Source organism: Cnephaeus nilssonii, assembly GCF_951640355.1.
Source record: "Cnephaeus nilssonii genome assembly, chromosome: 11".
Lineage (NCBI taxonomy): Eukaryota > Metazoa > Chordata > Mammalia > Chiroptera > Vespertilionidae > Cnephaeus > Cnephaeus nilssonii.
In genome coordinates this window covers 34,996,088-35,022,598 of record NC_137082.1, presented here as the reverse complement: position 1 = coordinate 35,022,598, position 26,511 = coordinate 34,996,088, and the positions used below count along the sequence as shown (strand labels likewise).

Sequence of the window (26,511 nt, the reverse complement as noted above, 5' to 3'; positions counted from 1 at the left end):
TAACATTCCTTAGGTCCAGTCGGGCGGGGCCCACTGTGATTGGTTACAAGCCCTCCTTTCCTTCCAATCAGACTTCTCTTCGGGAGAGTGCGTGAGTCTTGTGAGGTGCGTGTGCCCCCTGACTGGGTCTTCATATCTGAGTGACAGAAGACACAGCCTATGGTCGTAAAGATGCGGAGGCGCGGCTCCGAGCTGCGGATAGGTGAGGGCTGTGCCCCCGGAACCCGGGGCTGTCAGTTCACCGCGGACTCCGTGTTCCACCCCGGCCTGATACCCTCGCTATGGCCGCCCCGCCGCAGCTGCGAGGTCTGCTCCTGGCTGTGAACGCCCTGTTGCGCAAGCGTCGCTACCACACTGCGTTGGCCGTGCTTAAAGGCTTCCGGAACGGAGCCGTGTGAGTGGGCCGTAGGTCCGGCGGGGGCTCGGGGACGGGCCTGGCTCGGGTCAGCGGCGCGGGTTCCCGGCCTGGCGTCGCTGCTCTGTGTGCCCTTGAACAGCCGTAGTGTGTCCGTAGGTCTCGGTGTCCGTGTCCACCGTCTGCTGTGGGCGCTGGATTTTGGGTCCCGCGCGCCTTCTGAGCCGGGGGTCCCACTGTGCTTTTTCTGGGTCCTTGTGCTTTGCCGCCTGGTCCTCTTGCCTTGACCACCTCCCATGCCAGTCTCCGTATTCCCTGCTTTAAGTCTAGTTTCTCCCTTTCCCTCCCCCTCCGCTGTGTGCCCTTGGGCCTCTCTGGCTTCAGTGGCCCCACCTGCACAAAGGGAAGCTGGCCTCTAGCAGACCTCTGCCTATGCTCCCGCTACCCCGCCTCCCGCATTAACCTGGCCTTGGGCTCACACCCCGTTCTCACTCCCCATTCACTCATGTATCCTGTTTTTTTGTGGGTTTTTTTCCTTAATATTTTTTATTGATTTCAGAGAAGAAGGGAGAGGGAGAGAGAGATAGAAACATCAATGATGAGAGAGAATCATTGATCGGCTGCCTCCTGCACGTCCCACACTGGGGATTGAGCCCACAACCCAGGCATGTACCCTGACTGGGAATTGAATTGTGACCTCCTGTTTCTAGGTCGATGCTCAACCACTGAGCCACGCCAGCTGGGCATGTGTCCTGTTTTTATACTCTGTCTCTCACTAGAAAGTAAGCTTCATGGGGACAGACATTTTTATCTACTTTGTTCTTTGGTATATTCTTAGTACCTGATAGATAGTAGACTTTCAAATATTTATTGAATGAATGAGTAAGTGTGCAAGGTAGGAATTGTCATTGTCCCCATTTTCCAGATGAAAAGACTGTGGCTCAGAGAAATGAATTCATTGCTCTTGATTATGTCACGTTGTCAGGTTCCAAGCTAGGATTTAAACCCAAGGATGCCCAATACCAAGCTCTTGACTTCCATGGGCACCCAGAGTTTCAGGTAGAAGTCGATTCCTGCTGAGCCGTGCCTTGGTGAGACGAGGGTGGAATAGACCCCGAGATAACATCAGTTTCCCTTTGGCAAGGTATTCTTAGGACAAAAAAGAGTTAATAGGAGTCACACAAGCCCTGGTGCCAGCAGGCATTGCCCAGTGCTGGCTTTGTACACCTGTTCCCACTCAACTCCTCCTGTGATCTCAGGGAAGGCACTTGCTAAGGTCAAGCCCTTGGGCTCAAATTCCAGTTCCTTTATTTCAAAGCTGGGTGCCCTTCATCTCTTCTGGCCTCAGTTTCCTCCCCTGTAAAATGGAAACAAATTCACCTATTCAGGGGTTTTCTAAGCAGTGATCCCATTATACTGGTTAGTGCTAAGACACCATGCCCATCCAGAAGGACCTGGAGTCCAACGGGCAGACTGATCTTTAAACTTTCATGGCAATGCCAGGTGATTGGAGTGCTGTACAGAAGAGGTGATGCTGATATTTTGAAGGCTGAGTTGGAGTTGGCCAGGGGGAGAAGGGCACCCCGGGTAGAAGGGATGGTTTGAACAGATGCCTGGAAGTGGGAAAGAGTGTGCTGCTTGTGAAGAAAGGCCATCCATTTAGGGAGACAGTCCTGGACGACTGAGACATGTGAACTTTGTAAAATTTAATTCATTTTCATGTCACACTCCTAAATATATCAGGGTGCATCTCTACAAATAAGAGCGTTTTTTTTATATGGCTGAATTATCATGATTGCATTTAGTAAGTTAATATTAATCCTATAATATAGACCACTGTCCAGTCAATAGTCAAGTTGTTTCGGTTGTCTCCCAAATATTCCCCAGCCTTGACCCAGACCAGGATCCTCCAGGACATCACATTACACCTCTGTCATTTTATGTCCTTTAAGTCCTTTTAAATCGAGGGCACCCCTCTTTTCAGGACACAGAGTAATCCTGTGAACAGTAGTAACCAGCTCCCCCTGATTTGAAGACCTTGGGAAGGGGGCTTGGCAGATTTAGGGAGTTGGGGGAACTGTTCTGCTTGTGTCTGGGGCATAAGGAAGGGTCCTTTTAGCCCTGGTCACCTGGAGGCGGCTGAGGGCTTCTTTGTTCAGGAGAGAAAGAGATCGCTGTGGATGAGGCGGGGCAGAGAGCTTTCTGGGGCCAGGATGGGTGTCCTGCCCACTGCAAGGCAGGGGAGAAGATAAGCTTTAACTTGTTAACATTTTTATTTTGTTAGTTTTTTTTTTAATTACATAACATTCAGAAAAGCCATAAAAAGTTAAATGCTAGAAAGTTCTGCCCACTGTATCCTTCTGTCACATAGTCCCCCTCCCTGTCGGTGGCCTCTGTGTGCAGTCTCATGTCTCCCTTCATAAATATTGTCTACATAGACAAATCCATATATTCTCCTCCCATACCTTTTAAACAAGTTTTATTTTGAAATACTCTTAGATTTATAGAAGAACTAGTGGCCCGGTGCACGAAATTCATGCACATTAAAAGGGGGACCCAGCCAGGACCGGTTTGGCTCAGTGGATAGAGCGTCGGCCTGTGGACTGGGGGGTCCCGGGTTCGGTTCCTGTCGGGGGCGTGTGCCTTGGTTGCGGGCGCATTCCCGGTGGGGGGTGTGCGGGGGGCGGCTGGTCGATGGTTCTCTCTCATCGATGTTTCTGGCTCTCTGTCCCTCTCTCTTCCTCTCTGTAAAAAATCAATAAAAAATATATATATTAAAAAAAAAAAAAAAGGGGGACCCAGCCGAAACCGGTTTGGCTCAGTGGATAGAGCGCCGGCCTGCAGACTGAAAGGTCCCAGGTTTGATTCTGGTCAAGGGCATGCACATTGGTTGCAGGCACATCCCCAGTAGGGGGTGTGCAGGAGGCAGATGGTCGATGTTTCTCTCTCATCAATGTTTCTAGCTCTCTATCCCTCTCCTTTTCTCTCTGTAAAAATTCAATAAAATATATTACAAAAAAGGGGGACCCAGAGTCAAGTCCCCGCCCACCCACATGTGCCTCAAAATCGTGTGAGACCCAGACCCGGCCACCCCCCTCCCCCATTGGGCTAGATCCAGACCCAGCCAGTCCCACCCTTGTCAAGCCCCGCCGGGCAGGGGGCATAGCCTCAGGTCCCCTGGCCCGGCACCAGGACGGGGGGCGTGGCCTGAGGTCCCCCAGATGGGGTGGGGGGGCGTGTCTTGAGGTCCCCCGTCAAGCCCCGCCAGGGGGGGGAACATGGCCTGAGATCCCCTGTCAAGCCCCACTGGGTGGGGGACATGGCCTGAGGTCCCCCGTCAAGCCCTGCTGGGCGGGGGATGCAGCCTGAGTTCCCCCAACCCAGCACTGGGGGTGCACCTTGAGGTCCCCCGTCAAGCCCCACTGGGTGGGGAGCATGTCCTGAGGTCCCCTGTCAAGCCCCGCCAGGCAGAGGGGCACAGCCTCAGGTCCCCTGGCCTGGTTCTGGAGCGGGGGGTGCGGCCTGAGGTCCCTGGGCCTGACACCAGGGCGGGGGGCACAGCCTGAGGTCCCCTGTCAAGCCCCATAGCGCGGAGGGGGAGGACGTAGCCTCAGGTCCCTGCTGATTGCTCGTTAAGGCTCCTTATGGGAACTTGGCCTCAGCTGTGGTTGCAGCCATCTTTGTGATGGAGTGATGGTCAATTAGCATATTCCCTCTTTATTAGATAAGATTTTCTTGTTTTACACAATTTTACATGTTATACACCTTGCTCTGGTAAAACCCTGCAGTGCACATAAATTCACCTCATTCTTTTTTTAATGTTTTTTAAAAAATTTATTTCATAGAAGAAGGGAGAGGGAGAGGGAGCGAGAGATAGAAACATCAATGATGAGAATAATCTGTCAGCTGCCTCCTGCACGCCCCCTACTGAAGATCAAGCCCGAAACCCGGGCATGTGCCCTGACCGGGAATCAAACTGTGACTTGGTTCATGGGTTGATGCTCAACCACTGAGCCACACCTGCTGGGCAAGCTGCCTCATTCTTTTACTGCTGTTTAGTATTCTACTGAATGGATAGACCATTATTAATTTATCCAATAACACCCCCTGCAGATAGACCCCAGTTTGCTTCCAATCTTTGGCTATTTAAAACAAGCCTATAGTGAACATTCACAGATACTCATATGACAACAATATATGGCTCATGACCATTGTTTCAAGGAGAATGCTATGGATTTTTACAGCTTGTAGCCTGGTCAGATCAGGGCCTGGCGGTTGGAGAATTTGGTGAGGGAAAGGCGAGTCCAATAAAGGAGAACAAGAAAGAAAGAGATATTAACATTTGTTGAACTAGGAACTTGCACATGTGCTATGTCCTTACCTGCCAGAAGCAACTCTGAAATGGAGAATACTTTTTACTAATGAGAATACGGCGGCTTAGAGAGGTTAAGTCATTTGTCCAAGTTTATACAGCAAAACGTGGCAGGACTTTGACACCAAGTACTATTTCCTTTCTATGACCCACTTTGAACCTAGACCTAACTCAAAAACTAGCATTATTTTCCTTCCTAAAATGATGCTAGGATTAAGGAGAGAGAGGGGGAGGCAAGGGGATCAAAGAAATAGCCCAGCCTGGCTGGCGTGGCTCAGTGGTTGAGTGTCGATCTGTGAACCAGTTGTGGGTTCGATTCCTGGTCAGGGCACATGCCTGGGTTTCGGGCTAGATCCCCAGTGGGGGGCGTGCAGGAGGCAGCCAATCCGTGATTCTCTCTCATCATTAATGTTTCCATCTCTCTCTCTCTCTCTTTCTCTCTCTCTCTCTGAAATCAATAAATATATATTTGTTGATTTCAGAGAGAGAGAGAGAAAGAGAGAGAGAGAGAAATAGCCCAGAAAAAAACATTAATACAGTGATGCTGTAGTAACTGTTTTCTTTTGTTTTTACAGCTATGGAGCCAAAATCCGGGCCCCTCACGCACTGGTCATGACCTTTCTCTTCCGGAGTGGCAGGTACCCAGCCTCATCTGCACACCATTTAAACTGGGAGAAAATGTAGTCAGGCCTCAGTGCCAGGGCTGTTGCAGTAGCTTCCTAGCTGGGTCTAGCCTGTCCCTACACCCACCTCCTAAAGTACAACTCTGATTCTACTGTCCCTGCTAGAAAACTCCCCTGGATCCCACTCCCTTCAAAGAAGCCCAACTTCCAGGTGTGGCCTTTAGACCCTCTGCAGTTTGGCCTCAGCTGCATCCCACACTGTTCTCCCATGTTCACCCTGGGTGTCTTTGGCACACAGGACTTGCTGTCATTCCATGCACAGGCCACATGTGCTTCTATCCACACATTTGCTCATGCAGTACCCCCCGCCAGGAGCTCCCTTCCCTCTTCTACCCCACCTTTATTTCCTTCTTAGCAACCCAGTTCTCTGAGGATCACGTTCTCAGGAAACTGTCCATGACCTCCCTCTGCTCAAACTTCTTGGTCTTCCTCTGCTATCTCAAGTCTTCCCTCAAGGCATTTCTCAGAAAACAGTTTGTGATCTAGTTTATAATGTATGTAGTCTCACCTGGACCTTATAAGAATCATACATGGACAGACTTCTGGCCAAATTCGGCTTCAAGATTTTCTCTTTTTGTATTTTTACTTTTAAAAAATATATATATATTTGATTTTTTACAGGGAGGAAGGGAGAGGGATAGAGAGTTAGAAACATCGATGAGAGAGAAACATCAATCAGCTGCCTCCTGCACACCACCCACTGGGGATGTGCCCGCAACCAAGGTACATACCCTTGACCGGAATCGAACCTGGGACCCTTCAGTCCGCAGGCCGACGCTCTATCCACTGAGCCAGACTGGTTAGGGCTGTATTTTTACTTTTAAAATTTATTTGTGTTTGGTTTGGTTTTTGTGCTCCGATTCATTTTTTTTTTTTTTAAACTGAGCTCAGTCATTCATTCAGTAGATATTTATTGAGCATCTGCTATGGATCAGACACTGTTTTAGATGCTGGGATACAGCAGTGAACAAAACAGACAATGTTCACTGCCCTCACAGAGCTGCATTCTAGCAGGAGGTGGAAGAAGAAAAAACATGATAAATAAGGAGAGTATGTGTGAAAAGGTGATGTGGGCTGTGGGAAGTAAAAATTAGAACAAGGAAAGAGAGAAAGGGGATCAGGAGTGCTGGAGGAAAGGCAGACTGCAGAATTAAATAGGGAAGGCCTCAGTGAGAAAGTGACATTCGAGTAAAGACTTTAAGGAGGTGAAAGAGTTGGCCAAATGGGCATTAGGGGAAAGAGTGTTTCAGGCCAAGGGAATAGCCAGTGCAAAGTCCCCGAGGTGAGGTCGTGCCTGGTGAATCTGAGGACGCTGGAGATGGGGGTGGGGGGGTGTTTGAAGGGGAGAGAACAAAGAGGAAGGTAACTTGGGCCCATTCTGTCCAACTTTAAAGAGGAGTTTGGCTTTTCCTTTAAGTGAAACAGGAACTTGTAAGCTTTTTTGCAGGGATATGGTACTATTTGCCCTACCTTTTAGTACTGTGAGAGTGAAGAGTTTGCTGCCAGATTAAGAACAGATGGGTGAGGGTGCCAAGGGCAGAAGTAAGTGTAAAATAGGAGGCTGTGGCAATAATGCAGGTGAGTAACACTGATGGCAGTGGAGATTAGAAATAGTCAGATTCTAGAAACAATTTGAAGGCAGGGTTAGTGTTAACACTTAAAAACTGGGAAATCTAACTTGTCTTAGAATTGGCAACACTGGGCCCATGTTCCTGTGGGGCAAGAACCAGCTGATTTCTGGCTATGTCCACTCACCTGACAGATTTCCACAGTGCTTAGTAGACCCACTCCAAGGTCCTCATTTAGCTCTGAGGACACTTGGGTTTACCATTCCTGAATTGATCTCCCAGAGTACACTCTGTACTTCTCCCTGTGTTTTTCCCACTGCCCCCAAGTAATTTAATTTAATTTTAAATTTTTTATTTATTTTTAAAATATATATATTTTATTGATTTTTTTACAGAGAGGAAGAGAGAGGGATAGAGAGTTAGAAACATCGATGAGAGAGAAACATCGATCAGCTGCCTCTTGCACACCCCCTACTGGGGATGTGCCCTTAACCAAGGTACATGCCCTTGACCGGAATCGAACCTGGGACCCTTGAGTCCGCAGGCCGACGCTCTATCCACTGAGCCAATACGGTTTCGGCAAATTTTTTATTGATTTTAGAAAGCGAGAGGAAAGGAGAGAGAGTGGGAGAGATTCATCGATTTGTGGTTCCACTCATTTAAAAAATATATATTTTTTATTGATTTCAGAGAGGAAGGGAAAGAGAGACAGAAGCATCAATGGTTAGAGAGAACCATTCAACTGCTTCCTGCATGTGCCTCATTGGGGATCGAGCCTGCAATCCGGGAATGTGCCCTGACTGGGAATCAAACTGTGACCTCCTGGTTCATAGGTCGACGCTCAACCACTGAGCCACCGTCACCAGGACACTTATTTTTTAAAAATTGATTTTTAGAGAGAGAAGAAGGGAGAGGGAGAGAGAGAGAAACATTGATGTGAGAGCAAAGCATTGATTGGCTGCCTCCTGCACGCCCCCTACTGGGAATTGAGTCCTGACCAGTAATAAAACTGGCAACCTTTTGGTGCACTGGACGATGCCTAACCAATGGAGCCATGCCAGCCAGGGCTGTTGTTCTACTTATTTATTTTTTATTTAATTTTTTTAATTTTTGAAAAATGCTACCTTTACAAGAACACTGAGGGGGGAAAAAAACATCAAAAAAAATTTTAGGTCTCCTGAAAACTTCTGTTGTCTTACTTCTAACAAGAAATCAAAATTCATTATAACGTGTTTTTTTTTTTTGAATGTTCTTGTTCCACTTATTTATGCATTCATTGGTTGATTCTTGTATGTGCCCTGACCAGGGATTGAACCCACAATCTTAGACAATATTCTAACCAACTGAGCTCCAGACAGGTTCCGAGTGATTTAATTTTAAAGGATATATCAACTACCTACCCTACTTAAATGTTTGTTTCTCTCAGGATAAAGAGAAAACTTAGCATGGCCTTACCTGCTACCCTACATCCCCTACATCCTTTGCCCACACATTGTCTGCTCAGATTTTTCTCTGTTCCTTTACTCCCCACTCTCTGTCCCTCCTCAGGATCTTTGCTGATCTCTCTGCCTGGGATGCAACTCCTCTCCCCTCTTGACCACATTGATTCCTCACCCTTCAGATCTCACAATTATCTCTTGTCAAGGTCAAAGTTTGACCCTTGCTCCGATTAGATCATAAACCTCATGAGGGCAGCAAGCAGATCTTTTCCCCCCAGAATTATATTCCCAGATCCAGCACACAGTAGGCACTAACTCCCTCATTCATTTATTTCTCCTCATGTTCACGCCCCCAAAAAATATTTATTGAGCACCTACTCTTTGTCAGACGCTGTTCTGGGCCCTAAGGATGAACAAGTCAGCTGTAGATACCACTCTCTGGTACCTTCCACTGGGATGGGGTGGGAGTGGGGGATACAATAAAAAAGGATATACAAGTCAGATGGCAATAAGACCTATGAAGGAGAAAAAAAAAGTAGGGTAAGGGGACAGATGTGATGGGCATTCTTTTATGTAGGGTGGTCGGGGAAAGACTCTCTGAGGAAGTGGCATGACTTTAAGGCCTGAATCAAGGATGCCAGCAGCCCTCAGGACATGGATGTTAAAGGCCCTGAGCTGCTTGTGTGGCTTAGTTTTGCATGCCCAGTGGGTGAATGCCCTCCAAATGGCTGGGCCTGCGCTCATGGTAATTCCCTAATTTTGCGCAGCCTCCGGGAGAAGCTTCGGGCCATCCTGCAGGCCACGTACACCCACTCTTCGAACCTGGCCTGCTTCGTGTTCACCTACAAGGCCCTCTGTGCCCTGCAGTCGTACCTGCAGGGGGAGACCCACCAGGTGCACTCGTTCCTGGCTGGCTGCATTGGGGGCTTCCTGGTGTTTAAAGAGAACAATAACATCAACAGCCAGGTAAAGATCCTCCCCGGGCATGTGTGTGTGGGCTGCCTGGGTTTGGGGTGGGATATGGTTCAGGTTTGAGTTGGAGGTGAGGGGTCAAAGAAGATGAGCTCGTGGCTCCCTTCCAAGTCTGAGGATCGGTGATTCACCAGAACCACTGTGATCTTGGGAAGGTCATTTCCCCCTCCGTTTCCTCGTCTGTAAATCAAGCAGCTTATTGGAATTTTATGATTTCCAAAATCAATGTGTACTGCTCTCTGGGGACAAAGATGTTTTTATTTTTTTAAAGAAAATCACTCTGCAGTAAAATGAGAAAAAAGAAAAATGACCCTGAAATATGATTTTCATAAAACAAAATTTATTAAAGAATTGCCTTATTCTGTAACTTGTCCTTTTTCTGGGTTAAAGTTCTATTTATTTTTTATTGATTTCAGAGAGAGGAAGGGAGAGGGGTGTGGGGGGAGGGGGGAGGGAGGGAGGGAGGGAGGGAGGGAGAGAGAGAGAGATAGAGATAGAGAGAGAGAGAAACATTAATCAATTGTCTTCTGCACGTTCCCCAAACCGGGGATCCAATCCACAACCTGGGCATGTACCCAGACCTGGAATTGAGCTTGCCACCTTTTTTTTTTTTTTTAATCAAGATTTCTATTTTATTTATTTATTTTAAAATATGTTTTTATTGATTTTGAGAGAGAGAGGAATAGAGAGATAGAAACATTGATGAAAGAGAAACATCATTGATCGGCTGCCTCCTGCTCGCCCTCTACAAGGGATCGAACCTGCAACCCAGGCATGTTCTCTGACCGGGAATTGAACTGGTGACCTCTTGGTTCATGGGTTGACGCTCTAACTGCTGAGCACACAAGCCAGGGCTTATTAAATATTTTTAAATTATAACAGTTTTATTTTCACATTTTAAAAAATGCAGATTAAACAGTCTCTATGTGCCTGGCATATGTCTAGGTGCTTGGGATACATGATGATAAAGTAGAAAATAAATTGAAAAGAAAGTTTCCATCTTCCTCCAATTGTCAAGCCACTGTCCTGGGACAGTCACTTTAATTGTGTCTTGAGTAGATCTTCAGAAATTGTCTGTGCTTGTTTTAGTGTACATAGCAGGAGTTTCCCACCAATGAGATCATACTGCTTTTTTTTTTTTTTTTCATGGAATGATGTATCTAGGAGACCTTTCTTGTCAGTCCTTCAGCCTTTTTAATATCAGAGCCCTCCACTGCTGGGTGGATGGTCCTGCCTTCATTTTACTAATCTCCTCTCGATGGACATTTAGGGGGTCTGTAGCCTTTTGCCATCACACACATGCAGTCTACATCTTTGTTTGGACATCTTCCTGTATTTGTGTCAGTCTGTCTGAAAGTTCCTAGACATGGAATTATGGAGTCTGTGCATGTGAGAGTTTTGTGTTTTGAGAAAATTTCCTCAGTTTTATATTTGTTAGAAATTTCACATCCAAAGGCAAAGAATCCTGGTCACACCATCTCCTTCCCCCTCCCCTCTTTTCCTTGACTCCTGGCAATAATTATTCTGACCTCCATTTCTAAAATCTTGTCATTTCAACAGTTATATAAGTGGAGCCTTACAGTATGCAGTCTTTGGGATTGGCTTTTTTCACTCAGCGTAATTCGCTGGAGATTCATCCAAGTTATTGAGTCTGTCAGTAGTTCATTTATTTTTATTGCTGAGTGGTGTTCCATTGCATGAATATACCACAGTTTGTTTAAACATTTATCCCCAGAAGGACATGTGAGTTGTTTCCAACTTTTGGCTATTAGGAATACTGCTGCTAAGAACATTCTTGTACAAGTTTTTGAGTGAGCATTAGTTTTCATTTCTCTGAGATAAATGCCCAAGAGTACAGTTGCTGGGTCAAATGGTACATGCATGTTTAGTTTTATAAGAACCTGGCAAACTATTTTCCACAGTGACTCTACTATTTTACATTCCCATCAGGAATATATACAAGTGACTCAGTTCCTCTACATTGTAGCCAGTATTTGGTTTGTCTTATTTTTTTTTATTTTAGCTATTTTGATAGGTGTGAAGTGCCATCTTATTTGTGGTTTTAAATTTGCATTTCCCTGAAGGCTAATGATGTTAAACAGCTTTACATGTGCTTATTTCCCATCTGTATAACCTCTTCAGTGAAGTATCTGTTCACGTCTTTTGACCATTTACTAATTGGGTTGTGTGTTTTTTTACTGTTGAGTTTTGAGTTTTTAAAAAATGTATTCCAGATAGTAGTCTTTGTCATATTTTTTTTTTTGGTAAATACTTTCTCCCAGTCTATAGCTTTTCTTTTTGGCCTCTTCACATGGGCTTTCATAACAAAAACAAAAAAATGATTAATTTTGATGAGATCCAGTTTATCAAAAATTTTTAAGGATATTTTTGGTGTCAAGTTACTTTTTAGTTTTGAACCATGTAAGTATATTAATTAAAATTTTTTAAATAAATAAGAATAATAAATTAAAGATAGAAAGTAGTACTATTTAAAATGTCCGTACTACCAAGGCAATCTACAGATTCAGTGCAATCCCTATTGAAATACCAATGGCATATTTCACAGAGTTAGAACAAATACTCCAAAAATTTATATGGAATCAAAAAAGACCCCGAATAGCTGCAGCAATTTTGAGAAAGAAAAATAAAGTTGGAGAAATCACAATTCCAAATTTCAAGTTATACTACAAAGCCACCATAATCAAAACAGCCTGGCATTGGCACAAGAACAGGCATATAGATCAATGGAGCAGAACAGAGAACCCAGAAATTGACCCAAGCCATTACACTCAATTAATATTTGACAAAGGAGGCAAGAGCATACAATGGAGTCAAGAGAGTGGTGTTGGGAAAATTGGACAGATACATGCAAAAAAATGAAACTAGACCACCAACTTACACCATACACAGTATAAACTCAAAATGGATAAAAGACTTTTAAATGTAAGTTGTGAAACTATAAAAATCCTAGAAGAAACCATAGGCAGCAAAATCTCAGACATCAACATATCAATAAATGACAAGTGCTGGTGAGGATGTGGAGAAAAGGGAACCCTAGTACATTGCTGGTGGGAATACAAACTGGTGCAACAATTATGGAAAACAGTATGGAGTCTCCTTAAAAAATTAAATCTGGAACTGCCATTGACCCAGTGGATTTCACTTCTAGGAATATATCCTAAAAAACCTGCAACACCAATCAGAAAGAAAGTATGCACCCCTATGCTCATAGCGGCACAATTTACAATAGCTAAGATCTGGAAACAGCCCAAGTGCCCATCAGTAGATGAATGGATAAACAAGTTGTGGTACATTTATACCAGGGAATATTATGCAGCAGTAAAAAAAGAAGAATCTCTTACCCTTTGAAACAGCATGGAGGGACCTGGAGAGTATCATGCTAAGTGAAATAAGTTAGTCAGAAAAAGACAAGTATCACATGATCGCACTCATATATGGAATCTAAGTAACAAAATAAACTGATGAATGGAGTGGATCCAAAGACATGGAAGCATGGAACAGAGTGCAGAATCTCATAGGGAAGGCGGGGAGGGTGGGTGGGTGGGAGGTAATCAACCAAAGACCTTATATACATAATAGAGGCCCGATGCACAAAATTTGTGCAAGAGTAGGCCTTCCTTCCCCCGGCTGCCGGTACCGGCTTCCCTCCAGCACTCGGGACCCGGGCTTCCTTCGCAGCCCCGGCTTCGTCTGTAAGGTTGTCTGGAAGGATGTCCAGTCTAATTAGCATATTTCGCTTTTATTATTATAAATATGCATAACCCATGGACACAGACAATAGGGTGCTAAAGACCGGGGGAAGCAGGGGGGGTAGGCTGGAGGGGGTCAATGGGGGAAAAAGGGGGACATATGTAATACTTTCAGCAATAAAGAATTATTTTTTAAAAATTAAATAGAAGTGGGGTAACAATCTTAAAAAATAAATAATATAGTACTATTAAAATGTCTGATACCACTTCATCTGCACACCAACTTTGAAAAATACTGATTCGTGCATGGGGGTGGGCAGAAGGTTCCCAGTGGCTGTGCACACCTGTAATCCCCTGTCATTCCCTCCCTGCAGATCAACATGTACCTGCTGTCACGCGTCCTATTTGCCCTGTGCCGCCTGGGAGTGGAGAAGGGCTACATTCCTGAACCCAAGTGGGACCCATTCCCATTGTTCACCACGTTAGTGTGGGGGCTGGTGCTGTGGCTCTTTGAATACCATCGGCCCACGCTGCAGCCCTCGCTGCAGTCCTCTATGACCTACCTGTACGAGGACAGCAATGTGTGGCACGACATCTCGGACTTCCTCATCTACAACAAGAGCCGTCCCTCAAAGTAACGCAGCCCTGAGGTGCTTATGGGGGCTTCTACCTGAGTAGGCTCTGGGCGGTGTCCAGTTGTGGCTTGAGATTGGCTCCATCAGTGAGACCTCCCAGAGGATCCTGCTTTCCCAAGATCATGGCTCTCAGACTCAAACTTTTATTAACCCAGGGTTCCATTGTCCAAAGCAAAAGCACCAATTTTCCAATCTCATTAGGTCCTCTTGAATGGTGGAGTAAGAGGCTGAATCAGGCTGAGGAACCTAAGGCGTGGTTCCAGCATACTGCTAACTTCTGTGAGACCAGGGAAAGTCACCCCCTCTCTAGGCCTCAGGGGTCATGGAGCTCAGAGGAGGGCCCTGAAATCTTTCTGGTGGGTATGTTCTTTGACTGTTCTTACGCTGGTGGGCAGTGGGTTTGCAAATATGTTTTTACAAAATATTAAGTTCCTTTTCTCGAGTGTTCTATTGGAGAGGCTCTAGAGTTTCACTGTCCAATAGAAACATGATGACAGTCATATACGTGTGTAATTGAAATTTTTCTAGTGGCCACATTTTAAAAAAGTGGAAAGAAGCAGACGAGATTAATTTTGATATATTTTAGCCCAAATTTCTAAAATATTATCACTTCAACATGTGATTACTATGAAAATAAGATCTTTTATATTTTTTCTTATGTGGAGTCATCAAAATCAAGTATATGTTTTACATTTACAGCACACCTCAATTTAGACCAGTCATATTTCAAGGCTCAGTAAGTAGCCCCTATGTGGCTAGTAGTGGCTGTATTGAAGATATAGAATACTTCCATCATCACAGAAAATTCTCGTGGACATTGCAGATATAGAGCTAGAGGACATGGTTGGAGTCCCCACCCCACCACTATGTAATTTTGAGGAAGGTTTGTGACCTCCCAGAGCCTCAGTTTCTTGTAAAATGAGGATAATTGTAATAATACCCGGTGTCCATGTTGGACTTGTGTAACTGCAACTGCTGCTACCCACACTAATCATTTCCATTTAATGAGCTCCTACTTCCTCCTGGGTGCTTTGCACATACTTTTTAAATCCATACAATGACCTTACAGGTCTGTATTTTGATTTTCATTTTACAGATGTGGAAACAGAATCAGAGAAGGGAAGTAACTTGCCCAAGATATACAGTTAGTATAGTAGCCCTATCAGGGTTTGAACCCAGATTTATCTGATTTCAAAGCCTGTGTGTTTTTAAGTGCCTTACTTTAAATTTAGAAACCTAAGCTAAGCTATGCAAATGTTAGCTAGTTCTAGGGTCTGTTTCAGAAGGGGGTACAAACTCAAATGCCTACAGGGGCCTGACAGTGACATAAGTGATAATGTTCTGGGTGCTGTGTAGTAGGGACTGACGGGGACGTGGTGAACTGGAGACTCAGGTGCCAGTCCGATATTTTAAAACCAAGCTGGACAAATCCATCAGGTCTCCAGGAAGATTTGGTCCATGGACCCACTAATTGGAGTCCCTTGGCCTAATAGGAATATCTCAGTCTCTTTATATTTTAGAACTTACTAGTAGAAATGTACACATGAGTCACTGGCGATCTTAATAAAATGCAAATTCTGATTCAGTGGGTTTGGGGTGGGGCCTGAATATTCTGCATGTCTCTCAGACTCCCAGGTGCTGCTGCTACTGCTGCTGGTCTGAGCCACACCTTGAGTAGCAAGGTAGTATGGGGTGATATGGGGCCAACTGCTATCCCATGTGACACATGTGGAAACTCAATTGAACAGAGCTGAGCTGTTAGGTAACAGAGCAGGGATTAGGTCTGATTCTAACAGCTGTGTTCTCAGCTACGATGTTGTACTGCCAACCTGGAGAAAGTGATCTTGAAGGTCCCTTAGTTCATTCTGTGGAGGGTGAACGAGATCCTAAGGTTATGGGGAAGGGAGGGGGTCGTCATCAGCAAGTGGGTTTTATGGCAGATGTGGGGGAGGCGGGGGCCTGCCCATATCCCTTTAGTTTACCACGTTAGTGCATACCAGCCAGCTTTTCCAGCAGCCACCCCTGTGTCTTTCTGCCTGAGGCCATCACTTGCCACTGGCACCTGCTTTGCCACCCTGCAGCAGACCTGCAGGGCAGGAGGATTAACACATCCAGGGCACAGCTCTCAATCAATGCCCGATAAATAGCCCCACTCCCGCCCCCCTTGCCCAGTAGGCATGCTCCATTCTGGCTCCCAGGGCACTCCGGCAGGACTGAGCCCCTCTTGTCCACAGTGGTCACTTGCTCGATAACACCTCCTTTCCTGTCTCCCTTCCTCATGCCCCTACCAGTGCTTCCCGGGACCACTTCCCATGTAAACCACTTGCACTCAAATCCTTGTCTTGGGGTCTGCTATTGGAGAACCCAAACTAAAACTGGCCTCTGGTATAGCAGGTTGAGAGGTAGTATAACATGGTGGTTGGGGACATGGGCTTTGAAGCCAATGTCTGGGCTCAGCTCTGGTTCAGTTGTTTCCTAGGGCAAGTGATTTAACTATTCTGTACCTGTGTTTCATCATCTGTAAAGTAGGTGTTCTATAGGGTGATCTGGAGGATTAAATATGACACATAAAGTGATCACTCGGTAAATGTTTGCTGTTATTTCTAATAGTGTCCAAACATAGAAGGAAGCATGGTCCTGAGAACTGAGTATACCCTGCTTTCAGCCTGTCCTACCTGCCAGCTGAAGGTAAAGCTTTGGCTGCCTGCCCTGCCAGCTGAAGGTAAAGCCTTGGCTGCCTGCCCTCCCCACACACCCCCACTGCCACTGGGGTTGGCCAGCTCCACCACCGACTGTCTCTGCTCTCTAAGAATAGGTTTTCCTGACAGATGGCATCTCTCTGGATCCTGCCAGAGCATCTGGTGCCTCCAACTGCTCACTCCAGGGAAGAAGGCGGTGTGGACCTTGCTGAGGAGCAGAGTGCTGGCTTCCAGCAGGCCTGAAAGGAGTCCCCACTCGGCTCCTTCCTAAGATCAGTAAAACGGGCATTGCCAAAGGGCCCTTGGTACACAGTAGGCACTCCATAAATGCTGGTTCCTTAAACAGCACAATGGTTTAACGTGTTTATTAAGCGTCCGCCACATTCCTACAAAGCCTTCTGACATGCAAGACTGTAAATAATAACTTCATTTTAAAAAGATTTTTTTATTGATTTAAGAGAGAGAGAGAGACAGAGACAGAGAGAGAGACAGAGAGACAGAGAGACAGAGACATTGACGTGAGAGCCTATGAGCCCGCAATCTGAGCATATGTCCTAACCGGGAATCAAACCAACCATCTTGGTGCACTGGACGATGCCCAACCAACTAAGCCACACCAGCCAGGGTTGTAGACAATAAATTTTAAATTAACAATGTGTACACATAGTACAAAATTTAAATGGTACAAAAGTTGTGTGATAGGAAAGTCAGGTTCCATCCTACAACCCAAGCTCCTCCCCTCTCTTGCCAGGGGCCCTCACTGTTAGCACTTTCCAGTACTGCCTCCCGGAGATATTCCATGCACAGTCACCTATCCTTGTCTCATAAGAACCTATTACATTACACTGTCATCTCAACAACTTTGGCATTTCCTCTCTGCCCTCTGCATTGTTAGTTTCTCTTTGATTAATAATCTGATATGAGTTCTTTCTTTGAGCTGGTTCCCTCAACTCAACCCCTACCCCCCAAATATCTTGGGCAGATTCTTACTGTAATGAGCATGAAGATGAACCACCCTAGATATCCTGAGCCTTATCATAGACGACACCCAACATTCAGGCTCACGGAACACCAAGTGAAAGGGGAAGGACAAAGCTGAGTTAATTTGGGGCCCTTCTGCTGCTCTGCTCCCAAATTAGAGATCTTTCAGTGAACCCGTATGAGAGCAATGATTCACAGGCTGAGATGCCAAGAAATTGCCTCATGATGCTCGCTGCTCCCACCTTCCACAGGCTCTAGAAAGGATCCAGGAGATGGTGTTTCTTTCTATATTGTTCACTTCTCCCACTCCCACGAGTGCATTTTGGGTTTATAAGAATCAGGCTTTAAACTTAAACCAGAACATTGTGCTGTGCTCCACTTCCTGGAACGAACCCCACATGTCCACAAACTGTGACTTCAGATAAGTTTCTTGTTTTAATAGATTAGAGAGTATTTATTTTTTTTAAAAAAAGTCATATCCTCCCCGCCACCCCCCACCCCCCTTATCTAGTTCCAGATTCATAGGGAGAGAGTGTGTCTTGCTTCAGCCTTGGAGAGCATTTTGGGTGAGGAGTTTAATTTTAACCAAAAAGTGTCTTGTGATCTGGAGGCCACACGGTTAGGCAGAGGACAGAGGGAAAGCGGGGTGTTCTTCTAAGTATTATTCTTAATTGATTTTAGAGAGAGGAAGGGGAGAGAGAGAGAGAGAGAGAGAAAGAGATCTGTTGTTCCACTCAGTTATGCATTCATTGGTGGATTCTTGTAAGTGTTCTGACCAACCCCACAACCTTGGTGTATCAGGATGATGCTCTAACCAACGGAGCTATGTGGCCAGGCTGTAAGTGTTGTTTTTAGAGAGGGCTTTCTAATGGAGGGCTCCCCGTTTTCTGTACCAGGTCTCTGCTCAAAGCTGCTGCAGATGTCACGATTTTATAAATAAGACAGGAAATAGAGGCTATGGGGTCTCTTTTGGAAACCTTGTTCTCACTGCTCTTCCGGGCTTCTCCCTTCAGCCTCTCTTCGTGGGCTGCATGTCAGCTGACAGAAGGGTCAGGGACAGACCACATCAGCTCTTTCGGGTACCTTTTATATGTGTGTCATGAACCCCTTTGGCATCTGGTGAAACCTATGGACCCTTCTCTTTTTATTTTATTTTTTGGACCCTTCTCTTTATGCTGTTTTTAAAACATATACAACAAAATACATAGGATTTTAAAAAGGACAATTACATTGAATTTTGACATAAACAAAATCGTTTTAAATATATTTTTATTGATTTCAGAGAGGAAGGGAGAGGGAGTGAGAGATAGAAACATCAATGATGAGAGAGAATCATTGATTGGCTGCCTCCTGCACGCCCCACACTGGGCATCGAGCCTACAACCATCGAGCCCATATACCCTGACTGAGAATCAAACCGGTGACCCCTTGGTTCCTGGGTCAACGCTCAACCACTGAGCCACACCTGGCTGGGCCACATATTCTTTTTTTTATCTCATTAAAAAACAATGGTCCAAAACTACCATGATTTTATAGATGCAATAGTACAAATAATCTCACAATACCTGCAGCAACTGAAGCAGGATATGGAAATAGCTGTGACTTCTATTGGTGATAAAGTCCCAGCTACTGCTAATAGGCCTCTAGTTTGTTGCCAACATTTAGAAAATGTTACATTGCAGTCAGAGGCTAGTGAAAATATAGGTGTAATTTTTTTTTTCTGTCCAAGTTCATGGATTTCAGATTCAAAATTCCTACTTAAGAGTGACCTTCCCAGTCTGACCATATGGCAGCTGCCATTGTTTAGCAAACCCAGAGCACAGAATAAAGAAAATAATGGCTAATGCTGGCTTATCCCTTACTAAGTACTAAGTACGCAGTGATATTGGATAGTAGGATTCAGCAATGAAAGAAGCCAGTTCCTGCCCAACTGGGGCTTATAAATGAATATGTAAATAAGATGATTCCAAAATGGTAGGCACTATGAAGTCAATAGTACAGACCAGTGTGATAGAATGGCTTAGAAGGGAGAGCGAAAGGGTCTGTTTTCCAGGGAAAGGTTCTCTGAGGAGGTGATGTTTGCTCTGAGACCTGAATCATGAGAGTCAGGCAAAGTTGTGGATGGAGAAAGGGTGACTGGCCACAGGCAATTTTGTCTTGTAAAAGATAAACTAACTGGTTAACAGTTTGGTGTTGGGTTTTTTGTTTGGCTTCATTTCTCCATTGTTTTCAGACTTAGTAAATTTCATTTTTTCATTGGTTTCAGACTTTCACATATTTAAACTAGTTATTAGTTTGGTTTCATTTCTTCATTGACAAAGTTCTCACAGTTACTCCCATTTTTATATTATAGTAGTTGCCCCTTATCCAAGGAGGATCTATTCCAAGACTCGCAGTGCATGCCTGAAACCGAGGATAGTACTGAATCAATCATATGTATATTTATATATACACACATATATAATGTTTTACCCTATACATACATGCCTATGGTAAAATTTAATTTATAAATTATACACAGGAAGAGATGAACAATAACTGAAAATGGAAAAGTTATAACAATATACTGCAATACAAGTTATCCGAATATGGTTCTCTCTAGTAATTTTTATAGTTCTCATTCTAAACCTATTCCTTGGTTTGGTGTCACTCATTTCAGGAGATCCCTTCTGAAATCTTTGTTTAGGCTTAAAGCTTTCTGGCCCAACACATTGTCATGAGTCGGAACACGTTTTCTATTCATGTCTTCCACCCACAAGTTTAATGTCTTTTACAATTAACTAAGCACTTATGCACTGTGGCCATAACTTTTGCAGTTTGAGATGCAACAGCAAAATCAGCACAAGTTTCTCTTTTTTTAAAGTTCTTTTTTAAAATTATTTTTATTTTATTGATTTTTAGAAAAAGAGAGAAACATCGGTTTGTTGTTTCACCCATATATGCATTCCTTGGCTGCTTCTTGCATGTGCCCTGACCAGGGATTGAATCCACAACCTCAGCCCATTGGGACAATGATCTAACCAACTGAGCTACTCAGCCAGGGCTATTAGCACAAATTTCTTTTTCCTTCTTCATGACCGGAGGATATTGTTTCCATTGAATTTTAGAGAGAGAGGAAAGGAGGGAGGGAGAGAGAGAAACTGATGTGAGAGAGGCACATAGATTCCCTCGTGCACATGCCCAGACCAGGTGTACGCCCCTGACTGAGAATTGAACTTGAAACCCTTCAGTGTGCGGGTTGATGCTCTAACCACTGAGAATACTGGCTAGGGCAGAAGATTCATTCTTACCATAGATCTTGGCAACCTCAGCATATGATTTTTTCTCATTCCTTATTAAGTTGAGAACTTTCGCCTTTTCACTTAAAAGAAGCACTTTATGGCTTCTCTTTGGCATATCCAAATTGCCAGCATCACTACTCTTGTGCTTTGGGGTCATTATTAAGTAAAAATAAGGCTTACTTGAACACAAGCACTTGTGATACCAGAACAGGCTCTGATAATTCAGCTGGCTACTAAGTGACAAATGGGCAAGGAGTACATCCAGCATGGAGATGCTGGACAAAGGGATGATTCACATCCCTAGTGGGACAGAGCAGGACAGCATGGAATTTCACTCAGAATGGTGCACAGTTTAAAACCTGTAAGTTTATTTCTGGGATTTTCCATTTAATATTTTGGACCACAGGAAAACAAAGTTGGATCAGGAGGGACTGTATACATAAATCTTAGCTAGCTCTCATGATACAGTGACAAATAGACTCTGTGGTGGTCTTCAAATAGTTACCGTTTCTTCCAGATGACAGTGATTTGCCCCAAGAGTTGGTTTCTTATTTTGAAAGACATTACCTTGGAGAAAAACAAGCGAAGGGCCCTCTTTGAAGGAGCAGAAAGGAACACATATTTCCCATAGAAGGAAGACAAGTGCTTAGGTACAATCCACACAAAAAATAAAATTTGTTATTTGCGCAGTATTGCCATGAATCTACACACATTTTGTTGTTGTTAATCCTCACCTGAGGATATTTTTCCCATTGATTTTTAGAGAGAGTGGAAGGGAGGGAGGGGAAGAGAGAGAGAGAAACATTGATGTGAGAGAGACTCATCGATTGGTTGCCTCCTGCATGTTCCCCTACTGGGGCCAGGGATCGAACCTGCAACCCAGGTACGCGTCTTTGACCTGGAAGCAAACTTACAACCCTTCAGTGTGAGGGCCGACTCTCTCACCACTGAGAACACTGGCCAGGGCCATTATGTCCTTTTTTTTTAAAAATTGAAATGCAATTTATTTAATTATTTTTTGTTTTTGTTTTTTATTGTTTGAAGTATTACATATAGTAGTACATATATCTCCTTTTTTTCCCCATTGACCTTCCCCCAGCCTCCCCTACCCCCTCATTATGTCCTTTTTTAAAAATTTTGTTTTTTATTGTCATTATGTCCTCTCTAATGTTGTGATTTTATCTTTTCTATGGCAAAATTGCCTATGGTCAATTAGTTTTACAGCGAAAATGTTTGTGGCAGAAATGCTTGCCACAAATATGCTACAGTGAAAGTATCTAGAACCGTGTACAGAATAGGACCTGCAAAATGCACAGACCTGGAGAAGGGAACCAGCTGAAAGCTTTCCAGGGCCTGGCAGGAGGCCTGAGTGGCTGAGACAGAGTGCAGGGCGGGACTTGTTGGAGCATTGGAGCCGAAGTCCATCAGGCAGGCTCTGTGGGCCAGAGTAAAGGGTTTGAGTTTCTTCTAAGTATGAGGGCAGCCTTTGGCAGGTTTAAGCAGAGGAGTGATGTGATGTTAATTTACATTTTAGAAAGACCCAGCTACACGTGGAGAAGAGTGTAGGGAGCCAGGCTGGCAGCAAAAATCTGTTGAGGAAGCCCTGCAATGGTCCACGTGAGAGACTGTGGCTGCCTGGACCAGGGTGGGGCCATGAGGTGAAGAGAAGGGGCAGATCTGGGGTATAATTTGGGGAGACTCAGCAGCCCAGAGCTGTGGGGGTGAGGAAGTGGGGTGTAGCAAATAACCCTCATGCTCCCCCTCCTTAGGCCTTCCCCCCCCCACCTTGTCCCCCACCTTGCCTCCTCAGCCCCCTACAGCCCTCCATGGCCCCTCTGGGGCCTGCTACCCGCCCACCAGGCCCCTGGTGTTCTGGCTTCCCAGCTGGCCCCAATTGTTGTCACTCTCCAGGGAGTCATGGGAACACACTCCCCCTCCCCCTTCAACCCCTCTCCTCACTGATGAGGCCAGGCCCTAACAATGGCCCCTCAGCCAGCCAGTGGCCTGGACACAAGACCCCTGTTTGGATTCATTGCCAGCCCCAGGAGGCTGCTGGGTTTCCTGGCCTGCTTGGCATATATATAACTCTGGCTTCCAGGAGGGATTCTTTTTTGTTGTTAAAACAAAACAAAAAAACTCTGCCTCCTCTTCTCTGAATCTCTAATATATTATAAAAAGCCTTTCTCTTCCCATCCTGAGCCCTCCCTACTCCCTTTCCTGACCGCATTTGCCATGTGCCTGTCAACCCAGGGCCAAATGCAGGTCAGCAGGTGTCAGTGAGAAAATGAGAAAAAGAAAGAAAAGCTGCTCACCCCACCGTGGCCAGCCTCAAATGTGCTGGTGAGGCTGAAGGTCATGAGATTAATCCGAGGGCTTATGGCGTGGCAGGCACTGTGCCCAGCGCTCTTGTACACCATATCTCATTACTTCTGAGATCCATCGAAGATGAGGTACAACATTATTTTGAGCCCCTGAGGAAGAAGCTACTGAGCAAAAATGGACATGCCATTGATTGTATGATACACCTGCATTTTAGAGATGTTAAAATATGAAAAAAAATAGTCTTAGAATCAAGGGAATATGGGATTGCCTCATCTACACCCTTCATTGCCCTTCAATGTATTTTGTTCCTTGTCTCTGCCCAGTGGAGTTTGGGAGGCAGTGCAGGATTACTTCAAGAAAACTCTCCCATTTTACCATTTGCAACAGCATGGGTGGAACTGGAGAGCATTATGCTAAGCGAAATAAGCCAGTCGGAGAAAGATAAATATCACATGACCTCACTCTTATGTGGGATATAATGATCAACATAAACTGATGAACAAAAGTAGATCCAGAGACAAATGCCAGAGGAGGTGGTGGGGGGGGGGGGGTGGTGGTAGAGAACAACCAAACGACTTGTATGCATGCACATTAGCATAACCAATGAACACAGACACTGGGTCAGTGGGGGCTTGCCCGGTTGGGAATGGCTGAGGGGTGGGGGTGGGGTCAATGGCGGGGGGTGGGAGGGGGAAGGAGACATATGTAAAACTTTAGACAATAAAAAAAAAGAAAAGTAAAAAAAGGAAAGAAAAAAGACAACCTGAAACACAGAAAATTCTTTTGATAAAAACAAACAAAACTCGCCAAAACCGGTTTGGCTCAGTGGATAGAGCTTCGGCCTGTGGACTCAAGGGTCCCAGGTTCCATTCCGGTCAAGGGCATGTACCTTGGTTGCGGGCACATCCCCAGTAGGGGGTGTGCAAGAGGCAGCTGATCGATGTTTCTAACTCTCTATCCCTCTCTCTGTAAAAAAAATCAATAAAATATATTAAAAAACAAACAAACAAACAAACAAACAAACAAAACTCTCCCATTCTGCAGCCTAACAAGAACAGTTTTTCTTGTCTCCTTTGGAAAAAAAAATCAAGAGATGTAGGCCAGTCATTCGCCTTACATTCTTTTGTTTTTGTTGTTGTTAATCCTCACCCCAGGATATTTTTCTATTGATTTTTAAAGAGAGTGGAAGGGAGGGGGAGAGACCCAGAGAGAGAAACATCAATGTGAGAGAGATACATAGATTGGTTGCCTCCTGTACGTGCTCAGACCAGTGCCGGGTGTCGAGCCTGCAACTGAGTTACGTGCCCTTGACTGGAACCAAACCCAGGACCCTTCAGTCTGGGTCCGTAGGGCTGACGCTCTATCCACTGAGCCAACCTCACATTCTTAATTTAATGACAGCTTAATTTATTGAACACTCTCTATGCGCCAGGTACTGTCCACTGTCCTAGCACTTGAATAGTGAATTTAATATCCCAACAACCCTATCAATAGAAACTTATCATTATCATCATCCCCATTTTATAAATGCTCTACAGGCCCCCTACCAACTTACTGCACCTCTGGTCAGGGTAGTCATAGCTACTAGGTCTGATTTTCTCCCTCTCCTTGGGAAAGCAAAATCCCTTCTCACACACTGGAGCGATACAATGAAAGGAAGAGTCACTGGGTGAGCCTGGGAAAGGAGAGAAGTCCCCAGAGCATGAGCTCAGCGAGAAACGGGTTGGGGAAGGTAGGTTTGCTTATAGACCTGAGACCTATGTGCTTACATTGGACCTTGGACCCTCTGGCCCACACCACACTGAACATATGGACCGAACTAATGGCCAAGGATTTGGCCAAGGCCACACAGCTAGACAGCTGTCGGCTGGCACTAAACTCCATCTCTTCTGTTTCACCACGAATGCCCACTTTTCCTACTCTTCCATGGCCACATCTCTTTAGTCACTTGCAAAGCAGAGGAGCCCTGCTGGTGCTGGTTGGTTCCTTGGCAGTAATAATAGTCGTTAACATTTATTGGGTGTTTACTCTGTGCCAGGCACAGGCATCAGGGTTTGCAAATTCAGATACCTGGAATGGCAAGTAAGGTCACTGAGTGAGGCAAGCAAAGCAGGGACTCTGGTGGCCTAGACGGTCAAGGCTCTGGCTAAATGGGGGACAGCAACTGCTCAGACTATGATGGCCTGGCTAGTATTGCCAGGTATTAGTGTTTTAAAGGAAAGACATATATTTGAATTTTTATATAGCATTTCCCAATTTAAAAAATTTTTAAAACGAATTCACAATTCAGAAAAAGTACTCTGTAGGCAAATGAAATCACAGCTGTTGGCCTGTTTGCAAACTCTGCTTGCCGTTTTCTCATTTGCTCTGACACCCATTCTGTAAAGGGGCGTTGCCCCTTGTTCTACTGATGGAGCAAGCAAAGCTCTTCAGGAGGGTAAATCACTTACTCAAGGTCATCTAGCCACGCTACACAGTTGTAGTCTGTATGACTCCAAGGTTTGAACCTATGATAGACAGCCTCTTGGATGGGTAAGGGGTCTGTGTTCAGACACAGCCAGAGCTGACACCATGACAGAACATGTCGAGGGATAGTAAACTGTCAGTCAGAGAACTCCCTGTAGCAACAAGGGATCATTCAAGACGAATGTAATGTTGCAGAACTTCCCACCTCCCTCTGTCAGAACTTAACAATGGATGTCTCTGTGCCCTTAATAAAATTAAGTTACCACAGCCCTGGCCAGGTAGCTCAGTTGGTTAGAGCATTGATCCCATACGCCAAGGTTGCAGGTTCTATCCCCAACAGGGCACATGCAAGAAGCAACTAATGAGTGAATGAGTAAGTGAATCAGCAAATTGATGTTTCTCTCTCCCTCCCCCACCTCTCTCTTTAAAAATCAATAAACAAAAAATTAAGTCATTGTATGTTTAGGAGAGGTGGCATATGTGGAATAAATACCTTGGCTTATTTGTGTCATTTATCAAACTTTTTTAACAAATATATTGTGTAGGTCCGTAAAAACAATTCTGACTCTTTCACTGGACTATGAGCTCCAGCTATCAGAGGTGGATCTGTTTTTGCTTCCAGCTGTCTCCCAGCACCTAGTACAATGTCTGACACACAGTAGGTGTTCAATAAATATATGCAGAATAAAGGAGTGTGGATCAACGGAAGTGAATTGACTTGTCAGGTCACACAGACCAACGTTCCTGTTTACATACCTTGATTTAGAAGCTCATGCTATCATTTCTACACAATCCTGCCTCTTGGAGAGAATCAAGGGAAAGATGTTTCTAGGCTAAGGATCTTGGACCCAGGAGCTTCCACTTCTTTGGACTCCTATAGAGTAGGAGTTGGTAGAAGTGGTGATAGGGGTAAGCACCTATTAATTGAGCCATGATCTACCATAATACCTTTTGGAAAGCACACATTATAATCTTGACAGCCCTGAGCCCGGCTCTTAGGGTATTTACAGAGGGTGGCAGGGTATGAA

At 44.9% G+C, this 26,511-nt stretch overlaps 1 protein-coding gene across 1 annotated transcript; it reads left to right on the top strand.

Moving 5' to 3' along the window:
- Positions 1-179: 179 nt before the first annotated feature.
- On the top strand, positions 180-23,440 carry PXMP4 (peroxisomal membrane protein 4). Its single transcript, XM_079784426.1, has 4 exons — positions 180-394; positions 5,303-5,365; positions 9,185-9,383; positions 13,474-23,440. The coding sequence occupies exons 1-4, from the start codon at positions 282-284 to the stop codon at positions 13,735-13,737; spliced, it is 639 nt and encodes a 212-aa protein (XP_079640552.1). The 5' UTR covers positions 180-281; the 3' UTR covers positions 13,738-23,440.
- Positions 23,441-26,511: the final 3,071 nt, after the last annotated feature.

Coding starts and splice junctions, on each gene's coding strand:
- PXMP4 (XM_079784426.1), top strand. CDS start 282: ATGGCCGCCCCGCCGCAGCTGCGAGGTCTGCTCCTGGCTGTGAACGCC. Junction 5,366..9,184: donor TTTCTCTTCCGGAGTGGCAG/GTACCCAGCCTC, acceptor AATTTTGCGCAG/CCTCCGGGAGAAGCTTCGGG. Junction 9,384..13,473: donor ACAATAACATCAACAGCCAG/GTAAAGATCCTC, acceptor CCCTCCCTGCAG/ATCAACATGTACCTGCTGTC.